Genomic DNA, 25,300 nt, shown 5'->3' with positions numbered 1-25,300 from the left:
GGTTTTTGAAATGTGACCATGTTATGATCGCTATTTCCCAAGGTCTCCCCTAGTTTAGTGTTTGATATAATCTCCACATTATTAGTTAGTATTATATCCAGTATAGCCTTAAGTCTAGTTGGTTCTTCGATTACTTGAGACAAGTAGTGATCTTTTAGCATGTTTAAGAACCTGTTCCCACTACCTGTATTTACTGTTTTGGTGTTCCAATTTATGTCTCTATAATTAAAATCCCCAATGATTAGGACCTCCCCCAGTCCTGCAGCTTTTTTTATTTGCTACAAGAGTTGTAATTCTTCAGTCACACTAAAATCTGGCAGTTTATAGCATGTCTCTATTAGTAGCTTTTCTGTATCTTTCCCTCCACTCGAAATCTCAACCCAGAATGACTCTCCAGTCCCCTCATAAATAACCTCCTTTAAATATGGTTCTAAGAATGGCTTAACATAGACATACACCCCCTCCCTTTTTGTTAGTCCTATCTCTACTGAAGGCGAGATTATCCCTCCAAATTTGCTGCCCAGTCGTGAGAATCGTCCCACCATGTCTCCGTAATGCCTATGATATCATATTGATCATTTAGTGCAATCGTTTCTAATGCCCCCATTTAACTTGTTAGGCTTCTTTTCGTTGATTTACCATTGCTGACTATTTTTCTCCTCCCCCCCCCCCCCTCCACCCCGATTATACTTTATAGATCCCTTCTTTCTGCCCTCTCTGATTGTCCCATTAGAAGCCCTCCTCCCAGGCATCTAGTTTAAAATCTTCCCCAACCATCTAACCATAATTCCCCCAAGCACTGCTGCCTCCTCCTTGTTCAGGTGCAATCCATCATGACAAAAAAGATGGCGCCTGACCGAGAAGTCTGCCCAATGTTCCTGGAAGACAAAACCCTCCTTCCTACACCAATCTCTTAGCCACACATTTACCTCCCTAATCTCCCTAAGCCAGCGGTGAATATTACCTTAGATGTCCTTGGCTTAAGCTTGCGACCTAGGTCCCTGTAATAATTTTTAAGGAAATACCATCTACCACTAACTTTGTCATTGGTGCCAACATGCACCAAGATCACTGGGTCTTTCCCAGCCAATCTGTCTACCGGATCTGCAATGTGTCGTACCCGAGCACCCGGAAAACAACACACTGTACAACGATCACGCTCCCGTTAGCAGATTTCCCTGTCTGCCTTTCTAATAATTTAATCCCCTACCATCACAATCTGGCTTGGTACCTTGCTAACAGCTATCCCCTTTGTGCCGGAGTGACCGCTTCTCTGGCTGCTAGAGGAAACAGTCTTTGCCAGCTCCGCCAAATCTGCACTGCCATTCACAGTATCTTCATCCAATCGGGCAAATCTGCTGGGATTTGGCAGCTCAGTGCTGGCCTGCATCTTCTTCCCACCTTTACCCCTTCTAACTGTAACCCAGCTACCTACCTGTTGCTCCTCCTCTTTGCTAGCCCTACCCTGCTCCCCCAATTCATCCACAGTGAGCTGCAGACTTTGCTCAAGATTGGCAATCTCCCTCAGTGTTGCAATGGTCTGCTTTAGATCATTTATCTGGGCTTCCAAAGAGACCATTTGCTCACATCTTGTGCAGGGGTATTCACCCCGGAGCTGTTGCTCCAGATATGCACTGGGTGAGACCATCAATCTTGTTCCCACTCATTCTGAAAGGGTTAACTAACTCCATCTAACCTGTAGTTAACCTTTAACCTATGTATGTCCCTTATATATAGAGAGGGCTATCCAAGAGTACAGTCCTCCTATATTACTACAATTCTCCTATACAATATAGTACAATAATCCCCTTAGCACTACAATCCTTAACAATGGTTAGCAGTGTAACCCCAGTGGAATGTGTAACAGTGTATCAATGTATAACAGTAGTGATACTTGCATGTCCGGAGGGAGGCTGGACCTCCTGCAGCAGCACCTGCTCACTGGTCACTGCTACCCCTGTATAAGCTCCGTCCTGGACTTGCTCCCAGCAGCTCTGTCCCGGTCGTGGCTCACTGTTCACGGCACTATGCTCCCTCCATCCTCATCTGGCACCCGGCTCCATCCCGGACCCTGCACTCATTGCCGTCCTGCTTCCAGCTCCCACCTTGCTCCTGGCACCGGGCTCCATCCCGCTCATGTGCGTCACGCCCGTGTCACTTCCGGTTCTGGGTAGCGTGTCAGCATGTCTCCGTCTTTTCACTTATCACTTTTAAAGGCTTAATACATTTGGGCCTGTGATTGACTTCTTGGATGGCAAAGGCAGGCAGGGCTTAGTCTGACTGCCTGTTATTGTGTACTTACCCTGCATTGAAGCTGACCTGCCTTGACTGCTTAGACTCTTTACCTCCTTGATGCTAGATGTCAGCACTTCCAGCTATACTTCAGGGTTATGCAAAGAAAGAAATGGGATACTGGCGCCGGCAGTTGATCCAATGATTAAAAGGGATGTTTCACAATTAAAAATATAACAATTTATTACAAAGTCATAAAAAATTGTGGAAAATTGGCACAAATCACATTAAATATAAATATAAAAAATAGCTTGTCGGAAAATAATAACCTCAAATATTCTCCTCAATAAAGTCCTGAATTGCAGTACTGGCTAGGGCTCATTTGACATAGAGTTAGTATTCCTTCTGAAGCAATGGGATTACCCTATCTGTGTGGTACAGTCCCATATGTATCTCAAAGGTTCAGAGATCCAGTTTGAAGTAGGGAAAGAGATCCGGGTCCAAGGATATGCTTTGGCTTAAGGAAAATCGGTGATAGCAGATTAGTCCAAATAATGCCAGAAGGATGGTGAGGAGATGGTGGGTTTATGATCCGTACAGCAAGCTCAACGCGTTTTCCTCAGGAGCATGTTTCCAGTGTCACTGGGCTCTGCTTATAAACCCTCTTAATGGTGGCTTAATTCCAAGCACCTGTTGTGCTCATCTAATCATCTTAGAAACAGTCTTTAAAACATTATCTTGTGTATATATAGAAGGCATCACTACTGTGTCACATTCATAATAAACACATTGTGTAATAAAAACGAGTCATATTATACATTAATAGTGATAAAAATAGAACATTTCATTCATTAGCACTCTGATCATGTAATTTGGTCCTGATCATGTGATTTGGTCCCGATCATGTGATTATAAGGAACCTATCATTATTTGGGCTGTAGTTGGCCTGAGGTTCCCGGAATGCAGCATTGCGTTCCACGCCAGTGTGGAGAGCCGCGCCCCCATCAGGTGACCTGTACAGAGGCACTATGCTCTACCTCTCTGGCAGCGACCAGCGCACCATCCACAGTTGTGCTGTGGTGACGCGTTCCACAGTGACGTGCAGCGCCGCGTCCCGGGACTACTCATACATGCAGATTGTAGATAGTTTTAGGCATATGTCCATACATGTTTATTAAAACATTATATTTATATTTAAGGTCCTATTAATCTAAAAGATGCACATGTTGCATATTATAAATAAAAAAGGGAGATATATGATACTCATTGTGAAATCTGTTCAATCACATCCCATATGCAACAGAACTTTAAAGAATCACATTATGGATAGTGCATACAGTATTAGGATAGCACAAACATATTATTACATATTTACATACTCATATGTTTATATTTGCATATTATGCACTCATTGAGTCCAAAATGTATATGGACATAGGTGAGAGTCTAAAAAGACAAGGGAGGGAGTATAATCATAATCCTCAGTATATGATCAATATTCATTCACAATATATTGGTCAGGGAATAGAAAACAGGAGTGATGCATATAATAGGAAAAACACGTGTGCTGACCAAGTGCCCATGTGCACACGCATAAGAAATATGCACTCCAACATATTGATAATGGTCAAGGATCAGCTCAGATGCATATATGGGTTATTAATCCTACCTACCCCTTTAAGAGTATATTAATTGAATTTTTGTACTTGCATAAACTAAACTTATTGATAAGAAATAGTAGCTTGTTAAAAATGATAATCTAAAAGGGCAGCAAATCCCTATTAGCTTGTTAGGCTAAGGAATTCACACCTGCAGATTTATAATTGCTAAATAGTATTTTTTTGGCAAGATTCCCAGATATTGTCAAGACGCCCAGAAAAAGACCTTGAAGAGTTTTGAAGGAATTTGAACAGTTTTAAATATAAAATCATCTTTATAACTGTTGTAAGCCTTGTATTTAATGACTAAAATAATGCATAATACTATATAATAAGTTTCAACCCAATAAGCAGTTATGTAATTCTGTGTTTCATAATTTTGTATTGATTAGAATGTTCATTGCTATAATCAATGAACATAGCCAGCTAGTATATCTAATTTCCTTAAATGAATTACATAGATATTTCTGTGAGAAACTATTTTGTTAAGAGCAATATGATTTCTCCAGCAGCAGTCACAAGGACATTTAGTTAACTCCCAGGCTAAGATAAAACTTTAATTGCATGATGAGAACATTAAAGGAGTATGTTTTGGAATGTCCAGGTGACAATGGAAAGAAGGCTTTCAAGATTAATGTCCAGATGGCGATAAGGGAAAGGCCTTCTCATTAAATTAATGGGCAAACAGTGATAAGAATATACATACAGGAATGCTATAATTGGTTTCATTAAATTATTGTTTATCTTTGCACACAGTGTACTTTGATTGGCTAACATACTGCCATACCTTTATTCCTTTGTTCATTTGTGTATAAATAAAGGCTCCTAAAGCAACGAGTCAGATCAGAAATGACTTGCTGAGCTTCTACATATGTCCTGTGTGTTGTCTCATTATTTCTGGTTTTCAGCCGGCTGCTAAGTACAGAACCACTGACTGATGTTTAAGGGTATTAAACAGATGACTGAAGGACGTTGATATACGGAGTCTATCTCCAACACTAGTCAGCAGAATATTACTATACCTCAGTACCTCAATTTAACCGCTTGGATTCCAGCCTGTCTTATTGCCTGTTAGCAGTATCTAACTATACCTCAGTACCTGCCAGCGTTTCCATATCCTGGTTCTGGTATCAATTTCCTGGTTACTGTCCACTGGTGACATAGGCTTGGTCCTGACTCTGGGAACTACCATCTTGACCTACTCCAGCCTCTCTTACAGTCGCCAACTCGTTTCTGACATAAACTCCTACTACCTTGAGTACAAGTCCTGGGTGTACCTGAGTACATGTGAGACTATCGATCTCTACAGGAAAGGTTGCTGCTATAGACCTCTCTAGCCGCACTGGGATTTGATGGCTTATTTACAGAAGAAATAGCGGAAAGAACACATCTTTAGCAGTGACCACCGAATGGCAGCCCCAGATGAAGCCCATTTGATTTGAGTGGATGATATGAGGAAGAATCAATTTTAACCTATCATCCAGAATCTTTCTTATAGGTTTGTAGTCGAGATTTAATGAAGAATTAGATCTATAAGAACCTGGATATTCTTCATCCTTATATGGTTTGGAGTGGACCTTTAGGGTGGCTGACTTAAAGTATAGAGGGAGTTTGTTTTAAGATATAATCGTGTTAAGAATCAATACTAGGGTTTTGCTAATTCTTGGAGATAAGATTTTATTAAAATCTCCACCTAGTCCATCCAAAGCTTTGGCAGGTTTAATATTTTGTATGGATTTGTTTACTTGTAGCTTAATTGGAGCCGTCAAAGAAAGGGCCAGGTCAGGAATATAATAAATAATCACAAGTGAAAGAAGAAGATGGTGTGCTGGTCATGGTAAATGGGGTAGTGGGAGTCAGGATGAGGGGCTTTGGTCTGGGAATGAGTGGCAAAATTTATTCATTACCTCTGTAATTTGAGTACTAGAGGTGATGAGAGAACCATCCGTCATTTTAAGAGGATGAATGACCATGAGGGGGATCGGGTACCATTGAGAAGGTTTGTCAGAAGATGACCAGTTTTGTTACCAAATTTCTGAAAGCAGTCATTTACTGAAAAAAGATTCCTTTTCCCGCTGTGATAGTTTGATTGTAAAGAACCTCTCTCTAGTATAACCACACCTCGAGCCTTTAATTTATAGGAGGCCGCGACTTCTACAGACCAATTCAACATTTGTAATTTATTAACTTCTGGTGGTACAAGGTATGTTTCTTGTAGAAATGCTTTGTCAATATTCTGCTTAGATAAATAGAGGAGGATTTTTACCTTTTAGCTGGTGAGTTTATAACCTGTACATTCCAGGCACCAAGTTTAATGTCCGCTATGGCTCAGCAGAAGTCATAGGGGCAATAGGCGTCTACAGAACTAATAAATAACTGAAGCAAGAAAAGATGCAATGGTGGGAGGAAGGGGGAGGACACCGAAAGAAAAAGACAAACCCAGACACAAGGAGAGACATAGGAAAATAAATGAAAATAAAATCAGCAGTAACAAATGTTAGATAGGTAAAGCGTTATCGAAAAAGAATAAAGAACAATTGATGGAGAACTCCAATCAAGAAATGGCTAGGTAACAAGAGCTACTAAGAACACAATTGGTGACCCAACCTGGCTTTTCATAAGGCTGGTGACAAAGAAGTGGATTACTAAGCCGAGCTTTGTCCAAGGACGTAGCATTGAATAATCTTCGACACCATCAGCTGTCTGTGTGACCCCTGCGATCGCGCAAGCCAGCTGCTACGTATCCAAAAATGAGGCTAGGAGATCACTGAGATCCTGTCCTTATCACTCACCTACAATGAGTGACAAGTCTCTGTTTTGGGTAACGGAGGCCATTGCTGCTCCCCTCCCCAAATGGCAGCAGACTGTCAATCACTGACAATTTGCTGCCTTTCTGCGTCCAACATCACGGACCTGTACTGCACATGCGGTCCATCGGTAATTTGCGACATTTGCCACAAATGCGCTGGGAGCTGAATCTGGCCTCGTGCAGTGCAAAAACACGCACGATATGTAAGTTCAGCTCAGAAAACGTTTCTGTGTGTGCTACTGGTTTTCAATACCATATTTTAACATTTCAGGACCCAGTGGAAAGTGAAAATGCCAAGGACATGTTTGGAGGTAGACTTACTTCTGATATGATTGCTGAAAAAATTGGACACCAAAATTTTACAGAGCTAGAAGAGTTAAATTGGAGATCCTCTTCAATCAGGTACAATTCCTCTACATTTATTAGAGACTTTATTCACTAATCTGCTCATTATAAAAGTCCAGTTTCTTAGAATTTAGAGAATAAGAACTAATATGATTGTGCCTACTTTACATGTGCTTACTAATAAGAAGCTGCTACCTCAAAACCCTAACATGCATATGCCCCTACAAGCCCTGCCTAGATGTACAACCATGCGTCTGAATGTGCAAAGATTAGATGCCCACTTTGTGCGTGTTTAGACGCTCATATACCACTTAGTGCGTTTTTAGAGGTAACCATCAGTCGCACCATCGAAATTTTCACCAGCCCCGGGCTAGCTGCAGATTCTCCAGCAGAGTGTATGGTCTCCAATGTGAACAATTAAGCAACTGAACAAGCAAACCACTACAGCAACACCAAAGGCGGTTGCGGGGGGTGCAGACCGCACCCGGTTGTGACACCAAAATGTTGGCTCCTCCACAGTGACAGGAGCCAGGTGCTGCAGTGTGAAAGTCTCCTACAGCACACGGCTCCTGTCATAAAGAGGAGCCGACAGCGCAGGGATCAGCCCAGTACAGCCCTCTATATAAGACCACGCCCCCTTTTCCCATGAGCACGCTGTGGCCACGCTCCCTTTTGACGCAAGCGCGCCACCAGCGAGCCCGTAAAATTAGGGGTGCGCACCGGGTGTCACCACACCTGCTGACACCTCTGTGCAACACAGCCAGCACTCCCATAACACATCCATAAAACAGACCATCTCCGTATGTCCGCTTAGTCACCTCCCAGAAATGCCCAATACATTTTCATGATCTTTCTGAGACCGTGACTCAACTGCAACTGCGTTGGACTGTGGATGCATGTGCAGTGTGACTTAGATGCAAAATATTGCTCAGCTAAATCCAACGTTGGCAGTGTGTGCAACTCAGAATCAACTTTTGGCCCTGCAGCTGTTTTTGTACTACACATACCAGCATGCCCTGCTACAATTTGGCTATTTTGCCATGCTAAAACTGTTGCAGGCCATGCTCTGATTTGTAGTTCAACCACAGCTAGAGGGCTGCAGGTTCCCCACCTCTACTCTAAAATTACAAATGACAAGACTAACAATTAGTTCTGCAAATATCTAAACATACAGTACTTGGATACATTTATACAGATTTTTTACTGGAGTTACATATACATATCTTATTGCTTTAATATAACAGGTATGTTATTTATTATACATTGTACCGGCCCTTATATTAGTTCACCTGCAGTAAGGCATTTGGACATCTTTCTGAGAACCACCACATGTTTTACAATTACATGGGTGCAGCAGTCAAAAAATTGTTGCACTGCTTAAAATAAAAATGATTCTTAAAACGTGATGTAAAGTATACATACTAAATATATGCCAAACAGCTAATTTGGGGTGGGGGGGGGGGGGGGAGAAAAACCAAGCACAAAAAGCAATGGCACATTATTAAAGATATACAGTTATTTAAGTGACATCGGTCAGTGTAGAGTGCACAGTGTTTAATGTGAAAGCCAAAAATGTGGGTTATTGCATATTTCTGCACTTCACATCATATAATGCAATGAGTGCCATAATCACTTTATAGTATTGGCATTATTTATATACATATCAGAGGTTCTCAAACTAGGTCCTCAAGGTACTCTTAACAGTGCAGGTTAAGGATACTCATGCTAGAGCAAATATGTTTAAATCAAATTGACTGAAGTAATAATTGTTACCTGTGGTCTAGTATGGATAACCTTAAAACCTGGACTGGGTGGGTTATTTTGTTTCTGTGCAGGGTAAATACTGGCTGCTTTATTCTTACACTGCAATTTAGATTTCAGTTTGAACACACCCCACCCAAATCTAACTCTCTCTGCACATGTTATATCTGCTCCCCACCCCCCTCCCCCACACTGCACATGGTTTTGCAACTGCTAACAAATTTGCTGCTGCGATCAACTCTGAATTAGGCCCTATGGAGGTAATTCCAAGTTGATCGCAGCAGGACATTTTTTAGCAGTTGGGCAAAACCATGTGCACTGCAGGGGGGGCAGATATAACATTTGCAGAGAGAGTTAGATTTGGGTGTCCACGACACCCATAGCCATAGCGCTCGCCCCACTGCCAGCATATCAGTGGATGAGATTCCGCTGTCGTTATACTGACAGCCGGTTTTTCATACTAATCCCCTCTATAAACGTGTCCACCATAGCACATTAAAGCTATGCTGTGCCTCTGATAATTTGCATATATTGTTGGTTTAGAGTATATAATATATATGTGATGCACAGTGTATTTGTATCATGCCTGGTATACATCTAATGTTTGTCATTGTTTGTCTCCTTGTGTTGTGCTCTAGATCCGTAGACCTCGTTCCATTTGACCAGTTTAGGAGTGTTCACACTGTGAATTTAGAGAATAACAATCTCACATCATTTAGTGGCTTAATTTACCTATCACACTTAAAGGTAAGTGTAGTTTATTTTTTAGAGGGTTTGTCCACTGTTAGGACATACAATTTAGCCTGGTTGTCAGGTAATGGGAAACTAGTCCCCTTTGTGATACACAGTGAAGTAGCCATATTTATTCTGTTTGCCAGTGATGTAATATTCTGGTGATTCGGCCTGTTATTATTATTATTATTATTATTATTATCCTTTATTTGTATGTCGCCACAAGGGATCCACAGCACCAAATTACACAGTACATAAACTAGATAATCAAAACAGGAAAACAGTGATTCAGGCTGATCACAAACCGGAGCAATGTCTGCGGCCGATGCGACGGAGCGTCCGTGGGCCAACATATCGGGTGGTCCCCACACACGAGGCAATCTGGTGCCCGACCACTGGCTATGCTGGCCCTCCTCCGCATAGCGCTGCATGGGATCGTCTGCCCGCGTCAATGATCATTTGAACATGCAGAAAGATCAGCGTTGCAGCTGTATGACCACACGGGTGAGCAGTGGACGACATCATGCCCACACACGGAACAATATAGCTGCTATATCGTTCCAATTCATCGGCTCGGCAGCTATATTTTGCCATGTGTGGGGGCCTTTACAGTTGAAGACAATATAGGACAAGTACAGGGTAAATAAACAACTACATTAGCAGATGGCACTGACATCAGTACTAGGGTGGCAGAAAACCATGGGATTTGGTGCCTGTTCTTTCTCGGTATCCTGTCTGCTAGGTCGACAACTCATTAGGACGACCACTATTGGTCGACATGCATTAAATCAACATGGTCATTGGGTCGACATAGTCATTAGGTCGACATGGCAAAGGTTGACACGTGAAAATGCCGACATGAGTTTTAAAAAAATAATTTTTTTTCTACTTTTTCATACTTTACAATCCACGTGGACTACAATTGGGAAAAGTTACCTGTGCCGAGCGCAGCGGTAGCTGAGCGAGGCACCTTGCCCGAAGCCTGGCGAGCCATGCGAGGGGACGGGGTGCATTAATTGGGGTTCCTGGTCACTTTACGAAGAAAACGACACCATGTTGACCTTTTCCTAATGACCGTGTTGACCTATTTCAGGTGTCGACCTAGTCACTGTCGACCAATTGTGGTCGACCTAATGACTGTCGACCTAGTTACTGTCGACCCTATGATCCTCACCCTTCTTTTTTACCACAGTAAAGAATACCATAAAGCGATTCCCAGCCACCTAGTCACTTCAAATGACAGCCTAAATATGCTGATCCTGCCATAAGTGCTCATATACAGTATATTGATATCTATAACATCACCAAAAATACACTACACAAATTGTCAATTTTATTCCTGTAGCTGAGCCTAAGTATTTGGAGCAATATCTCTAATAATAACAGTGTAACCAGATGAATAAATGGGGGAGTAGAGTTTTGTGTTGTGCCTTCATTGCTAAAACCATAAACAGAATCATAGCACAAAGTAATATAATTTCAGAAATAACATGTAACGATCTTTAGTTTTACTTGTCAGCTTTTGGGTTTTTTTTATTACCTATTTACTGCAACTAGGCATATAGCTATCTCCGTTACAGGTCATACTGAGTTCGCTTATGATGTGATTGGTTTGTGTCAGATCTCCAGAGTGCTTACAGTCCAGGACCTATAGCAATCTGCCTCTGAATTATGAATGACATAGATTATACCCTGGATGTGACTACACAGATACATTGAGCCAATGACAGTCGTTTGAAATGGTTAAATATAGAAGCATAGTTTTTGCATCGCCTATTAATAGTACAGCTCTTAGGAAGGATGTTTCAGCAACTGACATCACTATAAATAAGTTATATTAATATAGAAGCTATTTATCCATCCACCCCGACTTTCTTTCTTAAGTGCTCTGTGAATAATAAAAGAGAGCACATGCAGTCTTGCTTAATGTATAAGGTTACAGTAATGTAAGGGATGTTGTTGGCTACATTTGTGTTCCATTAAAGGTAATTCAACATATATTTATACTGACATAGTGTATACTCTAGATTATGTTCATGATATATTAAGTTAAAGTTAAAAAAACAAACATTACATTTTGTGATAAAACATATAGGGGAATATGTACTCAGCCTTGGAGAGTGATAAAGTGGAAAGAGATGAAGTACCAGCCAGTCAGCTCCTTACTGCCCTGTTACAAACTGTGTTTGAAAAATGACAGTTATTATTAATTTTATTTATTAACAGTTTCTTATATAGTGCAGCTAATTCCGCTGTGCCTTACAATTAGAAACAACAGTGATAATACAAAACTGGGCAATAACAGACAGTCATAGGCAGTCAATAAGTCTCGGATCCATTCCGACATGCATTTGAACGGCCAAATCTGACTGTTGGATTTGGCCGTTCCCGGTGTCCTGTCCTGCTGCTGCTGTCAGTGGCTGCCGGGTGCGCTGTCAGCGGCGGCGGGGGTGATGTCTGCGGTGGCGGGGAGAGCTGGCTGCGGTGGCGGGGAGTGATGTCTGAGGCGGGGGGTGCGCTGTCAGCGGTGGCGGGGGGAGATGCCTGCGAAGGGGGAATGGGCGCTGTCGGGAGTGAGAAACCTGGCCGGAGGGACGCCCTACTCAATCCAACTTTTTTTAAAGTTGTATTGAGATTGTCGGAAAGGGGGACAAAACCTGTCGGATTTGGCCCCGTTTCTGACAGAAGCACGCGGGTTGGCGGCCAAAAAACTGCCCATATTGAATAGGTCGGAACTCCTTCCGACAAGACGGCAGCTTCCGACACCTATTGAATACGGCCCATAGAGGTAAGAAGGCCCTGCTCAGGGCCATCTTTTCATATGGGCTCAATGGGCAGTTGCCCAAGGGCCACAGGAGTATAAAGGCCCTAGGCTTATAGCTGAGGGTCCCCTTTTTCCAAGGGTACTATATTTTTGAAAATCGGCCTTGGATAACCCGAGATATATATGACTTCAAACCAGTGGTACCCATCCGTGCCTGTTAATTGCTCTTCCCAGCCAGATATCTTGGGTTCTGTCTGACTTAGAGTTTTCCTGAGCAATAGCTGGCACTCTCCCTTTTCGGTGGACACTGGCAGCTTGTCTCTACTGTGCCCAGAACCAGAGATATCAACTTTCCAGCAGCTGGTATGCTGTTTTATATTTTCATCTGTGGATTGCTCTGGCTCCTGAACTCTGATACCCAAGTCTCCAGTACCTCCTGAAAGTTGGGACTTTTTTGTGTTTTATACCATTGAAAGCCTAGAAATGCATTTCCAGGAACAGGAGATATCTGCAGTCACGCAAGCTGCCCTCCCTCTGGAGAATGATGAATATTAAGCCCACTCCACCATCCACCCCTCCATGAGTATTAAACACCACCTACCACCCTGGACAGAACCAGCCCTAGGCATAGGCAAACTAGGCAAATGCCTAGGGCATCTGGAATGCCTAGGGGCACAAGCAGCTTCGGCTGATTAAAAGGATATGCGACATGCCTATATTCTGTGTGTGACTGTGGCTGTATCTGCATACGAAATGGTACGTCACAGTGTATTCCTGAAAATCACTGTAATGTACCAAAAAAAGGTGCACGACATTAGCAGAGCTGCCAGCTGACTCACGCCAGGCATCTCCTGCTGCATGGTGTATTGGGACACATCTGTATCCAAGCAGAGGCAAAGGTCACAGTGTTAGTGGCCATGTGAGTACTGTGTTAGGGTGGGTTGGTTGTGCAGTAGTGTTCAGCATATATGTAAGGGGCATTATGGGTGTCATGTGTATAAATGCATTAATAATGTGTGGCATATATGTAAGGGGCACTGTGTGTGTCATGTGTATAAGTGCACTAATAATGTGCAGCATATGTGTAAGGGACATTATGTGTGTCATTATGTGTATAAGGGCATATATGCAAGGTACATTATAAGGGCATTAATAATGTGTGTCATATGTGTAAAGGGCATTACTGTGTGGTATAATGTGTATAAATGCATTACTAATGTGTGGCATTATGCGTATAAGGTGCTCTACTGTGTGGCGTAACATATAGAAAGGGCACTACTGCAGTCTAATGTGAATAAAGAGCAATATGGTGTGGTGTAATGTGAATAAGGGGCACTACTGTGAGGAGTAATGTATATAAGGTAAAGTGGTACTGCTGTGTGATGTAACGTGAATAAGGGACACTATCGCATGAGATAATGTGAATAAAGTTGCACTAATGTGTGCCCCTTCCCAGCAAGTACACGCCCCTTTGTGGGCTGTGCACCAAATGTGCACACTGTTCCTATTTAAAATATAGTGCGTAGGAGCACCAAAATGAGGACTGCAATGGGCGAGAGGTGATGATGCTGGGAAAGCGATGCAGGGTCAGAGGCGGAATTAGCAGTGGTGCTGGGGGGCACCAGCCAGAATCTTGCTTAGGACCATAGGCGTGCGCAGGGGGGGGTGCCTGGTGCGCACAGGCACCCCCTAATGTCTGGCACACCGATCTCAAATGCCTGATGCAGCGATCGCCGAGCAGGCTGATTACTGTCCCCTCTGCGCTGCACCCTGTCAGGACTGCATTACTGACCGGACGCCTGGGTTAATCAAGGGTGCCACTGCCACCGGCTTTCAAACTTCCGGCTCCACCTCCATGTACAAAAACAGCGTGATGTCATGCTGCTTGCACGCCCACCCGTCACACCCGCCCACCTCGCTCCTTCTATGCTATGCCAACACCAGCCACTGATGAGCTGCAGCATGTAGCCAGCGTTCCTCTTAGGAAGACAAATTCAATACTGGCAGGCGGTCGGCAGCAGCATTGACACGTCACTTGTTTTTCCAGCAGCAGCAGTACTAGTCTGCGACTGTCAGTGTCAGTGAGTGACTGACTTGTAAGTAAGCTGCTGCAGCTTGCAGGGGAAACAGAGGGGGAGCCAGACCAGGCTGAGGAGGAGCAGTGTAATTGCAGTGAGTGCCATCAGGGGTATTTGTTTGGTGCACACCACAACATCTGACAATGTATCTGCATTATTAGGATTGGTACAAGAGTGGATATTTTATATTGTGTTGACCATCAATAGATGGTACTAGACACGCCCAAAAGGCGGTGCTAGACACACCCCTCCAATGGTGCACCCCCTAATAAAATGTGCTGCGCACGCCTATGCTTAGGACATCATATTGGTTAGGGCTGGCTCAGACCCTGGACGTCATTTACCGGGGCCCCTTCATTCAGCACAATGCCCCCTTCTACAGTTTAGTGTTCTCCCTCCCACCCCATCTCCCACCATCTTAGCAGCTAAGCAGAAGATATAACACCCCCTACCACCAGCGGGACATCAGTGCTGCCACTGGTAACACCCCCCACCGCTACCGTTAGAGGATGGGCAGAGGCCCTAGTTGCATAGCTTTGCCCAGGGGTCCAGGCTTACAATCTATAAGAAAATGGGCATTGATACACAAGGATAGGTGTTATTTGTTGCATAAAAGCCCACCAGATTGCAAATATTTTTGGTGGGCTGTATGATATGGTCACACAGCGATGTTGGCCTGTGGTCAGGAGGATGGGAAAGTGAAGAAAGAGATATGTGCGAACTGTGCAGTAGGGATGTAATTGGATAGGAAAGTTTATGAAGGTTATGTGGACGGTTCAGTTAGGACCTGGCTGGATGGTAGTTTATCTCTCTCTAATGCTTTTAGTACATCTGCTCCAGAGTTTTTAGTATGACATGAGAATCATTGGGAATGATGTACAAATGTCACTCTCCTTGCTTTCCTCATTTCTTTACTACTAAGGTTCTCTGTCGTAGGTCTTTCTGCAGTGAAATGTTTGCATATGCTCTCGTCCTTGAATACAGCATATACAGTATAGTCCATCCTGAAATGCATCAGATTAGGGTAAGAGTTTATGCCCCGACTCTCCCTACGGGTTTGTGGCCTGGAATGTTCACAGCAGTTCAGCATATTTCAGGAAGTGAGGTTGATAATCTTGTGAGAGGCACCGTTCATTGTTGGTGAGGACAGTGCTCCATATTAACAGATGCAGCTTTATGATGTGAGATGTACAGTAGACCAAAGCCGGATTAAGGGGGGGCCCTGGGGGTAATTATCCGGCCCCCCTTTCTAAAAGGGCCCCCCGCTGCCAGCCGCCGATCGGATGTCCGATCTGCGGCACTGTGCTCCCGGCGTCTCCACCGTAGGGTAACTGGCTGGCCGCGCAGGCTGCAGATAAGAAGTATGGAGCCAGCGGAGTGTACAAGGAGGAACGTGCTGTCTTGTGTCTCCGGCAGCTTCTGCCAGCAGCAGAGCAAACAGTAAGCTGGCTGTATTTTTTTAAATTTATTTTTTATCTTGCTGCTATCTGTTAAATTGTATTTTTTAGCTCTGTGTGTGTCGTATGTATTTACGTGTGTGTGTATACTAAACGCTCCTCCCTAAGTTCCTGGATGCCAAATCACCGTCCTTAGTATCTCTGTACAGTATGTTCTATTAGTGTACTAATTAGCACGAACAGCTTGTAACGTACAGCGGCACGATATATCAATGTATAACGGAGAGAGATAAAAGCTCCTCCCTAAGTTCCTGGATGCCAAATCACCGTCCTTAGTATCTTTGTACAGTATGTTCTATTAGGGTACTAATTAGCTGCTTGTGGTAATTAGTACTTTAATAGAAAATACTGTACAGAGATACTTAGGGAGCAGATTTTATCTCTCTCTGTTATACTTAGAAAGATTACAATGGAGAGAGATAAACGCTCCTCCCTAAGTTCCTGGATGCCAAATCACCGTCCATAGTATCTTTGTACAGTATGTTCTATTAGTGTACTAATTAGCACGAACAGCTTGTAACGTACAGCGGCATGATTAATCTATGTATAACCGAGAGAGAGAAAAGCTCCTCCCTAAGTACCTGGATGCCAAATCACCGTCCTTAGTATCTCTGTACAGTATGTTCTATTAGGGCAATAATTAGCACGAACAGCTTGTAACGTGCAACACAGATTCTCACAACACATTCTCTAACGCTGACGATCTACAGTACTGTGTTGCTCGAACAGTTGCGTCAGAATACACTAATTTATATTTACTGGTATGTCTACAGGTGCTCATTACTGCTGTGTATTTTAGATAGTGAATGAGTCGCTCCTGCAGATTTACCCAGATTTGTGTGAAACCTGTGTGCACCCTTCCATTGAATGTTTTACAATGGATTACACAGAAAAAAAAATAATAATAAAGTGAATGTCACGGGAACACACAAAAAAAAAAGATTGGCACTTTGGGATCGAACCCGGGACTCTCAGCGTGGCAGGCAGGAGCCTTCATCGCTAGCCCACGACACTGCATGGAAGACTCACAAGTTCATGTGTAAAAGTACTGCAAAGAGCGATTCCTTCCCATTGGTGTTCGTTTATGCCGTTAGGGGACTCGGACGCTCATTTAGTGCACTGTACATACTGTAAAGTCAATGAGCTACATTATTCCTTTCACACATTAGTTGCGTCTGCATACACAAGTGTTTTAACACGTTCATTTGCGTCTGTATAAACTATACACACAGTGATTTGGCATTTGTCAGGTCGCCGGTAATCTACTCACCACCGACATCTTCCGGCTCTGTTAGGGGGTGGCGGCATGCTGTGGGAGTGAGCGGTCGCCTTGGGGGCTAGCGAGCATCACCCTCAGGAGCTCAGGGTCCTGTCAGCGGAGATAGTGGTTGTGGCCGGACAGCTCTGGTGGCCACATGGACAATGGCGGCTGTGGCACTAAAGGGGTTAACCCCTAGTGCTCGGCGCCATTACGAGGACAATAGGCGCTTGGCGACACTTTTCAAATGTACCGGCGCTGGGCGCCATCTTTAAAATGTATTGGGTGCTAGGCACCGGGTATTTAAAATATGTTTAATAATGTGTCATGTTATATCGCTGTGCAGTTGGAGAATGATGGACTGCAGTTATAGAACTGCATGGACAGGGCACTTATTTCATGAGAAAAGTACAAGGTATTTTGTTTCTAAAAGACCTTGACAATTGTTGTTCAGCAACTTGTACATAGGAAGTCATATGTTAATTGTCCTAGCTAAAGCAGGGTGTCGATTAGCAGGTCTTTTGGTGGGTAAATATTCTCTTTCACAAATGAAAATAAAACTTGAATTTCAATTGCATTCATCCTCTCACATATAGAAAATGTACTTATAAATTAAACATAATCTGCATCACACATAAGGGGTCATTCCGAGTTGATCGCTCATTGCCGATTTTCACAACGGACCGATTAAGGCTAAAATGCGCATGCGCATGGTACGCCGTGCACATGCGCTAAGTATTTTAACACAAAACTTAGTAGATTTAATCACGTCCGAACGAAGAATTTTCATCGTTGAAGTGATCGGAGTGTGATTGACAGGAAGTGGGTGTTTCTGGGCGGAAACTGGCCGTTTTCTGTGAGTGTGCTCAAAAACGCAGTCGTGCCAAGGAAAAACGCGGGAGTGTCTGGAGAAACGGGGGAGTGGCTGGCCGAACGCATGGCGTGTTTGTGACGTCAAACCAGGAACGAAACGGCCTGAGCTGATCGCAATCTGTGAGTAGGTCTGGAGCTACTCAGAAACTGCTAAGAATTTTCTATTCGCAATTCTGCTAATCCTTCGTTCGCTATTCTGCTAAACTAAGATACACTCCCAGAGGGCGGCGGCCTAGCGTGCGCAATGCTGCTAAAATCTGCTAGTGAGCGATCAACTCGGAATGACCCCCATAATGCAGCCTAAGAAATGTTACATCAAACTGTTTGTAAACGGAACCCACTAGTTTGCATTCGTAAAACACAATCTGATTTAGCAGCCAATTGTGTCTCCATGCAAAACCAGTTTTGAGTTATCACACCACAGGAGATGCTGAAAGCACAGTCTTCTTTCTAAACCTTCGTTTGTACATGAAAGAGAATATTTACCCACCAAAAGACCTGCTAATCGACACCCTGCTTTAGCTAGGACAATTAACATATGACTTCCTATGTACAAGTTGCTGAACAACAATTGTCAACAATTGAAACAAAATATCTTGTACTTTTCTCATGAAATAAGTGCCCTGTCCATGCAGTTCTATAATGTGCAGTCCATCATTCTCCAACTGCGCAGCGATATAACATGACACATTATTAAACATATTTTAAATACCCGGTGCCTAGCACCCAATACATTTTAAAGATGGCGCCCAGCGCAGGTACATTTGAAAAGTGGCACCAATCACCTATTGTCCTCCTAACGGCGCCGAGCACTAGGGGTTAACCCCTTCAGTGCCACGGCCGCCATTGTCCATGTGGCCACCAGGGCTGTCCGGCCACACTCCTCCCCCCCCCCCCCCCAATTCAAGCAGTAAAACCAGGGAGCCATGTCCCAACGATTTGACTCCTGGTTCCGCAGTTTCTTGGGTTGAAGGGGACGCTACCTGGGGGGTGTAGGCTTCGGCCTAGACAGTTCATCCATAATGCAGTGGGCCTCTCTTCTTGGGTGCACAATGTTCAAATAGTCCACCTGAAGTCCAAGTTCAAGGCTCCACCACAAAAGTTTGTCTGATTTTCCCAAGGTAGGTTGCAGCCACCTAACAGGTGGGTGGAAAGTCACCACTGTGGGGGGCCAGTTACACAAGCAGAGTAAAAACTGGTCCAGTGTACACACAAGTGCCACCAAAGGTGTCCCAATTGTGGTATACCCCACCTCCCACCATAGCAGTTTTCTGCTCGAACAGGCCACAAAGTGCTCCTGTCCATATGGCTCCTCCTGGCTCGGTACTGTGCCCAGTCTGTGCAGTGGCGCAGTAGTTCGTAAAACACAGTCCTGGTCAAGAATGAGCGCCATCAGCACTGGAGCGGGTACCAGAGCCTCCTTCAATGACCGGAGTGCCAACTCACAAGCGGGTGCAAAGTCCACTGACTTGGGAATGCCCTTCCTAGCCATCTCTGTAAAAGGGGTTCACTACAGGACTAAAGTCAATGACAACGTGTCCGTAGGGCATTACAGGTTCTAAGGTCAGTACCAGTCTGGGTGATTTGGGCCGGGGACAGCCTCTGGTTGCCTCTGCTTTGGGCCGACCCTCTGTCATTCCTATCTGGCAACTGTCTGCCCTAACTGTCAGACCTGCCCTCCAATCCTCCTCTGTCGACCTATGACTCGGGAAATCTACCCTGTCACCTAGGCCTACTCTTTCTTCCTCGTCCGCTACCTGTGCCACAGTGATGGTGGCCGGATCACCAGACTCTGGATCCTGTGTGGCATCCACTACAGGGTGGCTGAGTGTCTTCCCCGATCTACGGCGCACAGGCAGGGGACCTGCTATGTCCACAGCAACTTGCTGTAACGGTTCTCCTATGGCCAGAGGCCCAGAGACATCACAACCGCTGGAGTGCCCCATCTGCCAACGCATGGCACCAGCCTTATGGTTGGTCTGGGCGTCATCCGACATTCCAGACCAGGGTAAGCTCTGTATCAGGCACTTCAGGGTATGGCCTATCTCTGAGTGGCTGTCCAAAGGGGTTTCGCTGGCAACCGACACCGGTTGCGCAGGAAAGTTCCCTGGGGGGACCAGCTGGACACGTTCCCTATCTGGTCTATCCCCTCCCACTTTCTTGGCTACCCTGTACCTTAACCCTTCCCGCCAGGTTAAACTTTCTGCCCCAACCCTGTCAAGGCCGCTGCCAGAGTGGCGCCTCATGCCTTTCAGGGATGCCTGCAGCCCTCAATCTCTCCTAAATTGGAACAACTCTACAGGGGGATCCAGGTGGGGACTACTAGGGTCAGTCTGGTAGGGGTCAGTCATGGAAAGGTCAGTGTGGTTTCTCATACTCACCGCCGGAGTTGGCAAACCACTTGGGTCAGGAGCATCATTGGGCACCCCCACAGGATCAAACGAGCTGGAACCAACATCCTCTGCGTTGCTAGGGGACGTAGGCATACCAGAGGCAAAAGGCATGCGGGGCCGATGTACCGATCTAGCCGCTGTTATCTTTTCCTGTGGGCTGGTTGATGCTGCGGTTGGCTGTACTGGCAGTTGTCTAGCAGCTGTAGTCTTTTCCTCTGGCCTGGGCTGTGCTGGAGTAGCTGATGTCTACGGTGGTTGTGGAACTTGACTCCGGGAAATGGCGCCAGCAAACGTGGTGACGATACCACCACCCAGATCATTTCCTAGGACCACATCAGTTGGGAGACCATCCATGACGGCAACTTCTCGCAACTCTGGTCCAGCTCCCCAGTCCAGGTAGACTCTTGCCATGGGAACCACTTTCTCTGTTCCATCTGCCAGGGTGACCTTGGCAGTGCGACCCTGCAATACTGCAGCAGGATCTATAAGGTGGGGGCTCACCACAGTGATTGAGGCCCCAGAGTCTCTTAGGCCTTCCCCCTGCAGGGGTCTCACGTGGACCGGCTGCAGGTGCCTCCACATATTGTGTAGGGGCTGTTTGGCCATGCAGGTGACTCTCTCCGCAGAGTGCACCTGTCTCTCGCCACACTCCATCGGACTGACTGGAGGGGGAACAGTCTCTGTAGGCTCATCTCCACTCATCAAACAAGCCAGCCGGGCTCCAGCACGAGTCTGGGGTGCTTGGGATGCAGGACAGTTCATCCTCATATGTCCGATTTTCCCACAGCCCTAGCACTTCTTCTCCAGTCATGGCAACGATGATCTCTGATCACTTGCAGGGACACGGCGGTGCGGTTGCTGGCCAAGAGCACCCGGGTTGGAGGACGCTTGTCTTTGGGGGTGATGAACTGAAGAGGGGTGTCCCCCTGGTTGTACAGTCTTTTGGGGCTGGCTGCTGGTTGGGCGCTTCTGCCCCTGTGCCCGAATTGCCACATACTTGTCGGCTAACTGGGCAGCCATCTTTAAGCTGGGTGGCTCCCGGTCTAGCCCCCACTCCTTCACTTCTGGGGCGCACCAGCGATAGAACTGCTTCCTACAGATCAGGTCGATCAGTGCATCCCATGTAGTGGCTTCCGAATCCTTCACCCACTTCGCCTCGTACTGCCGCAGCTGGGTGGCGAACTGCTCATGGGTGCTGTTAGGGTTCTTTGGCAAGTCTCTGAATTTCTTCCTGTACAACTCTGGAGTGATGAAGAATCGCTGGAGGAGGGCCTTCGCGACTTCGTCGTAATCCCCACAGTCCTCCGTGGCCACTCCTCGATAGGCCTTCAAGGCCTCTCCTTTTAGAGTGGGCACAAGGTGTCTCACCCACTCCGACTTGGGTAATTCATGTAGTCTACAAGTCCTCTCAAAAACTTGTAAATGTCCATCAATATCCCCATTACTGTCTGCAAACTGAATACGTCCCGATCTGTGTACAGCAGTGGTCAACGGCTCCCTAGGGGTACCACAGCTTGTGATGCCCACTCCGCATGCCACATCCGAATGACAAGCATGCGTTCTTGCTCCGTTGCCCTTTCCCCCAATTCCGCTAGCCAATCTGCTAGGGTATCCATGTCGCCCCCCCCCTGGGATGTTGGGATCCTGTCCCTGCTAGGGATTGCTGGGAAACATGGCTGTTGATAAAGGGGGCGGGGCTTGGGGGTCTCACCGGTTCCTTGCGAAGGTCCACTGGTGGGCGGGAAGCACAGGAACATGGTAATCAGATTGTGTTTGGAAAAGCCACTGGTTTGGTTATATATGAAAAGGAGCAGAACATTGCTTTATCTAATTCTTCACTTTTGAAATGTAACTTGTATTTATTTATATTTTGTGCGATAACCTGATTGGTTGGAGAATACGGGGAGGGCTTACCCCCCTGTGGTACTGTGTGGAAAATTGACATAAAAAGGAGGCCTGCGAGCATCCAGGGTGTATTATACCATTTTGATTCTGCTGTAACATCTTGCTCGATTGCTGAGCCTTTTTGAAGGCTGTATTTGGGCAAATAAAGATCTTCTGCCTAAAAACGACCGCGTCATTTTGTGACCTACAGGGCTATGCGAAACCCTAGCACCATTCACTGGCTGTCCAAGGTGAACCAGCATCTCCAAGATCCGCCTTTCTCCCCCCCCCCCCCCGCTAAGTCCCACGAAACACGGAGGCTGTTGCCAGCAGCCTCCCTGTGCCTAACTCTATTTAAAATAATAAGACTAGAAAAACTCCTATGGCGCTCCCCTAGCTGTGACCGACTCCACCGGGCACATTTTCTAAACTGAGTCTGGTAGGAGGGGCATAGAGGGAGGAGCCAGCCCACAATATTAAACTCTTAAAGTGCCCATGGCTCCCAAGGGACCCGTCTATACCCCATGGAACTAATGTGGACCCCAGCATCCTCTAGGATGTATGAGAAAAGAACAAAACATCCCCCCACCCCACCCCCCTTATTTTAAACAGAACCTATCACAGGCACTTCCTAAACGACCTAGTCTGGACTTAATTAGGCATATCTGCTTCTGTTCAGTTGCTCCACAAAATAACAGCATGTGACCATGCCGCTGTCCTCATTACGGTTAGGTGCACCAATGTAATTGCACTTACTAAGCACCCACACTACACAATGAGGGTGACAGATACAGAGACTAAACTGGTATACATACATCTGAAAGAGTATAAACTGTTCAGTATTGTAAGAGAACCCCAGCCATTGAGGAGCTAAAAAAAAGTATTGTGGATTTAAGGAAATATTAGTCTCATTTGCAAGAATATTTCTCATACGTCCTAGAGGATGCTGGGGTCACATCAAGAACCATGGGTATAGACGGGATCCGCAGGAGACATGGGCACTTTAAGACTATCAAATGGTGTGACCTGGCTCCTCCCTCTATGTCCCTCCTCCAGACTCCAGTTTAGAATCTGTGCCCAGGCAGACTGGATGCACACTGAGGAGCTCTGCTGAGTTTCTCGGAAAAGACTTATGTTAGGTTTTTTATTTTCAGGGAGAACTGCTGGCAACAGTCTCCCTGCTTCGTGGGACTTAGGGGAGAGAAGTTAGACCTACTTCTGTGAGTTTAAAGGCTCTGCTTCTTTGGCTATAGGACACCATTAGCTCCTGAGGGTTTGGAACACTAGGTACGCCTAGGGGTTCATTCCCAGAGCCCGCCGTCACCCCCCCTTGCAGAGCCAGAAGTCAGAAGACAGGTGAGTAGAAGAAGATCAGAAGACTTCAGTGACGGCTTTGAGGTACCGCACAGCGATCGCAAGCTGCGCACCATGCTCCCACACACAGGGGCACTACAGGGTGCAGGGCGCTGGGGGGGGGGGCGCCCTGGGCAGCATATAGACCTCATATCAGACTGGCAGAGAGTGTTTTAAGTGCCAAGGCACTAATTCCGGACCCCCGCCAGTATAAATATGTTAAAAAAATAGCGGGGCTGAAGCGCGCCATTAAGGGGGCGGGGCTTAGCCCTCACAGCTCACATCAGTGCCATGTTTCTCTCCTCAGAGCTGTGGAGATGCTGGTCCTTCCTCACACTACTGTACATATAACAGGGTGAAAAACGGGGGGGGCACAGTTGGTTTGGTGCAATATAAGTTAATTATAAAAGCGCTACAGGTCTGAGGCATTATATAAGGGTTTCAGAACCGGGATTGAGCGCTGGATTGTGAGCTGGCAAACTCCCTCTGTGTCTCCCTGACAGACTTTACTGTGGGCATGTCCCCTATAGCCATTGTAATGTCGGTGGGTGTTTGGTACACGTGTGTCGGCATGTCTGAGGCTGAGTGCTCTTCCCACAATGCCGGCACCGCCGACTCCTGATGGTACTTGGTACACGTATGTCATCATGTCAAGAAAAAACTACATGGGGGACACTGACGTGTGTGGGTGGCCCTGTCGGCACCACCACTAGCTGACTGGGTAAAAAATTTGCATGATAATGTGATGCATAAGGGCTATACGTATATATATATATATATATATATATATAGTGAGGTTGCATAAATCTGTGTCCCAGACACAGACGTAAATATATCTATGGAGGATGTCATGTTCATAGCTATATTTCCCTCAGACCCCTCGGGGTCGTAAAAAAGGTTATTTTGCCCAGTTGCTACTACCTGATATCGACACGGATACGGTTTCCTCTGTCGATCGTAATGTTTCCTGATTAGATCCAATAAAAAATAAAAATTATAGCATTCAGTACATGAAGAATGTATTAACGTCACTAAGGACCCTGCTGTTCCTGACAGAAGGGTATATATATGAGGATGTATATACATATGTGTATGTATGTATATGCGTGTGTATATATGTGTGTGTGTATATATGTATTAATATATATATATATATATATATACTGTAGAAGGCGGCGGCACTCAAGCAGGCTCACAACTTGTGTTGAAAAAAAGCGGTAAGTTTTATTCCGACATGTTTAAGCCCTGAGGACGGGGAGTTCCCCGAAACATGTCGGAATAAAACTTACCGCTTTTTTTCAACACAAGTTGTGAGCCTGCTTGAGTGCCGCCGCCTTCTACAGTACATATTGAGGATCAGCATTGGTCCTTTAGGAAGGCACCGCAGCAAGAATTTTGTGGGTGAGTGAGTGCCGGGACAGCAGCATCCCCTATATATATATATATATATATATATATATATATAACAATTATAATGGAAGCTGAGGTAACGTTCTTCCTTCTCATGTGCTGAGCGCTCTGTTTGAAAAAGTCTGGGTCAGCCCTGACAAGATGGTTTCAAATCCTCATAAGGATTCCGATTGTTTATTTTTCCCCCGCCATGGATAGAATAAAATGTGAGTCACCCCCTGTTCTGCACGGGGCCGTCACAAAGCCAGCGGATCGTATGCAGGAAGCTACGTTATATTCTAGTTATGTGTCCA

At 45.4% G+C, this 25,300-nt stretch overlaps 1 protein-coding gene across 7 annotated transcripts in view; it reads left to right on the top strand.

Moving 5' to 3' along the window:
* The window catches only part of LRRC9 (leucine rich repeat containing 9), a 667,090-nt gene that overhangs the window by 552,275 nt on the left and 89,515 nt on the right, over positions 1 to 25,300 (top strand). For all 7 annotated transcript variants that reach the window (XM_063947768.1, XM_063947765.1, XM_063947766.1 and 4 more), the window contains 2 exons: positions 6,971 to 7,101; positions 9,444 to 9,552. In XM_063947768.1, the coding sequence (XP_063803838.1) occupies positions 6,971 to 7,101; positions 9,444 to 9,552 (240 nt within the window). The remainder of the gene's footprint in view (positions 1 to 6,970; positions 7,102 to 9,443; positions 9,553 to 25,300) is intronic.

Source organism: Pseudophryne corroboree, chromosome 12 (genome assembly GCF_028390025.1).
Source record: "Pseudophryne corroboree isolate aPseCor3 chromosome 12, aPseCor3.hap2, whole genome shotgun sequence".
Taxonomy (NCBI): Eukaryota; Metazoa; Chordata; class Amphibia; order Anura; family Myobatrachidae; genus Pseudophryne; species Pseudophryne corroboree.
The sequence above is the reverse complement of the archived record's forward strand: the minus strand, read 5'-3'. Positions and strand labels throughout refer to the sequence as shown.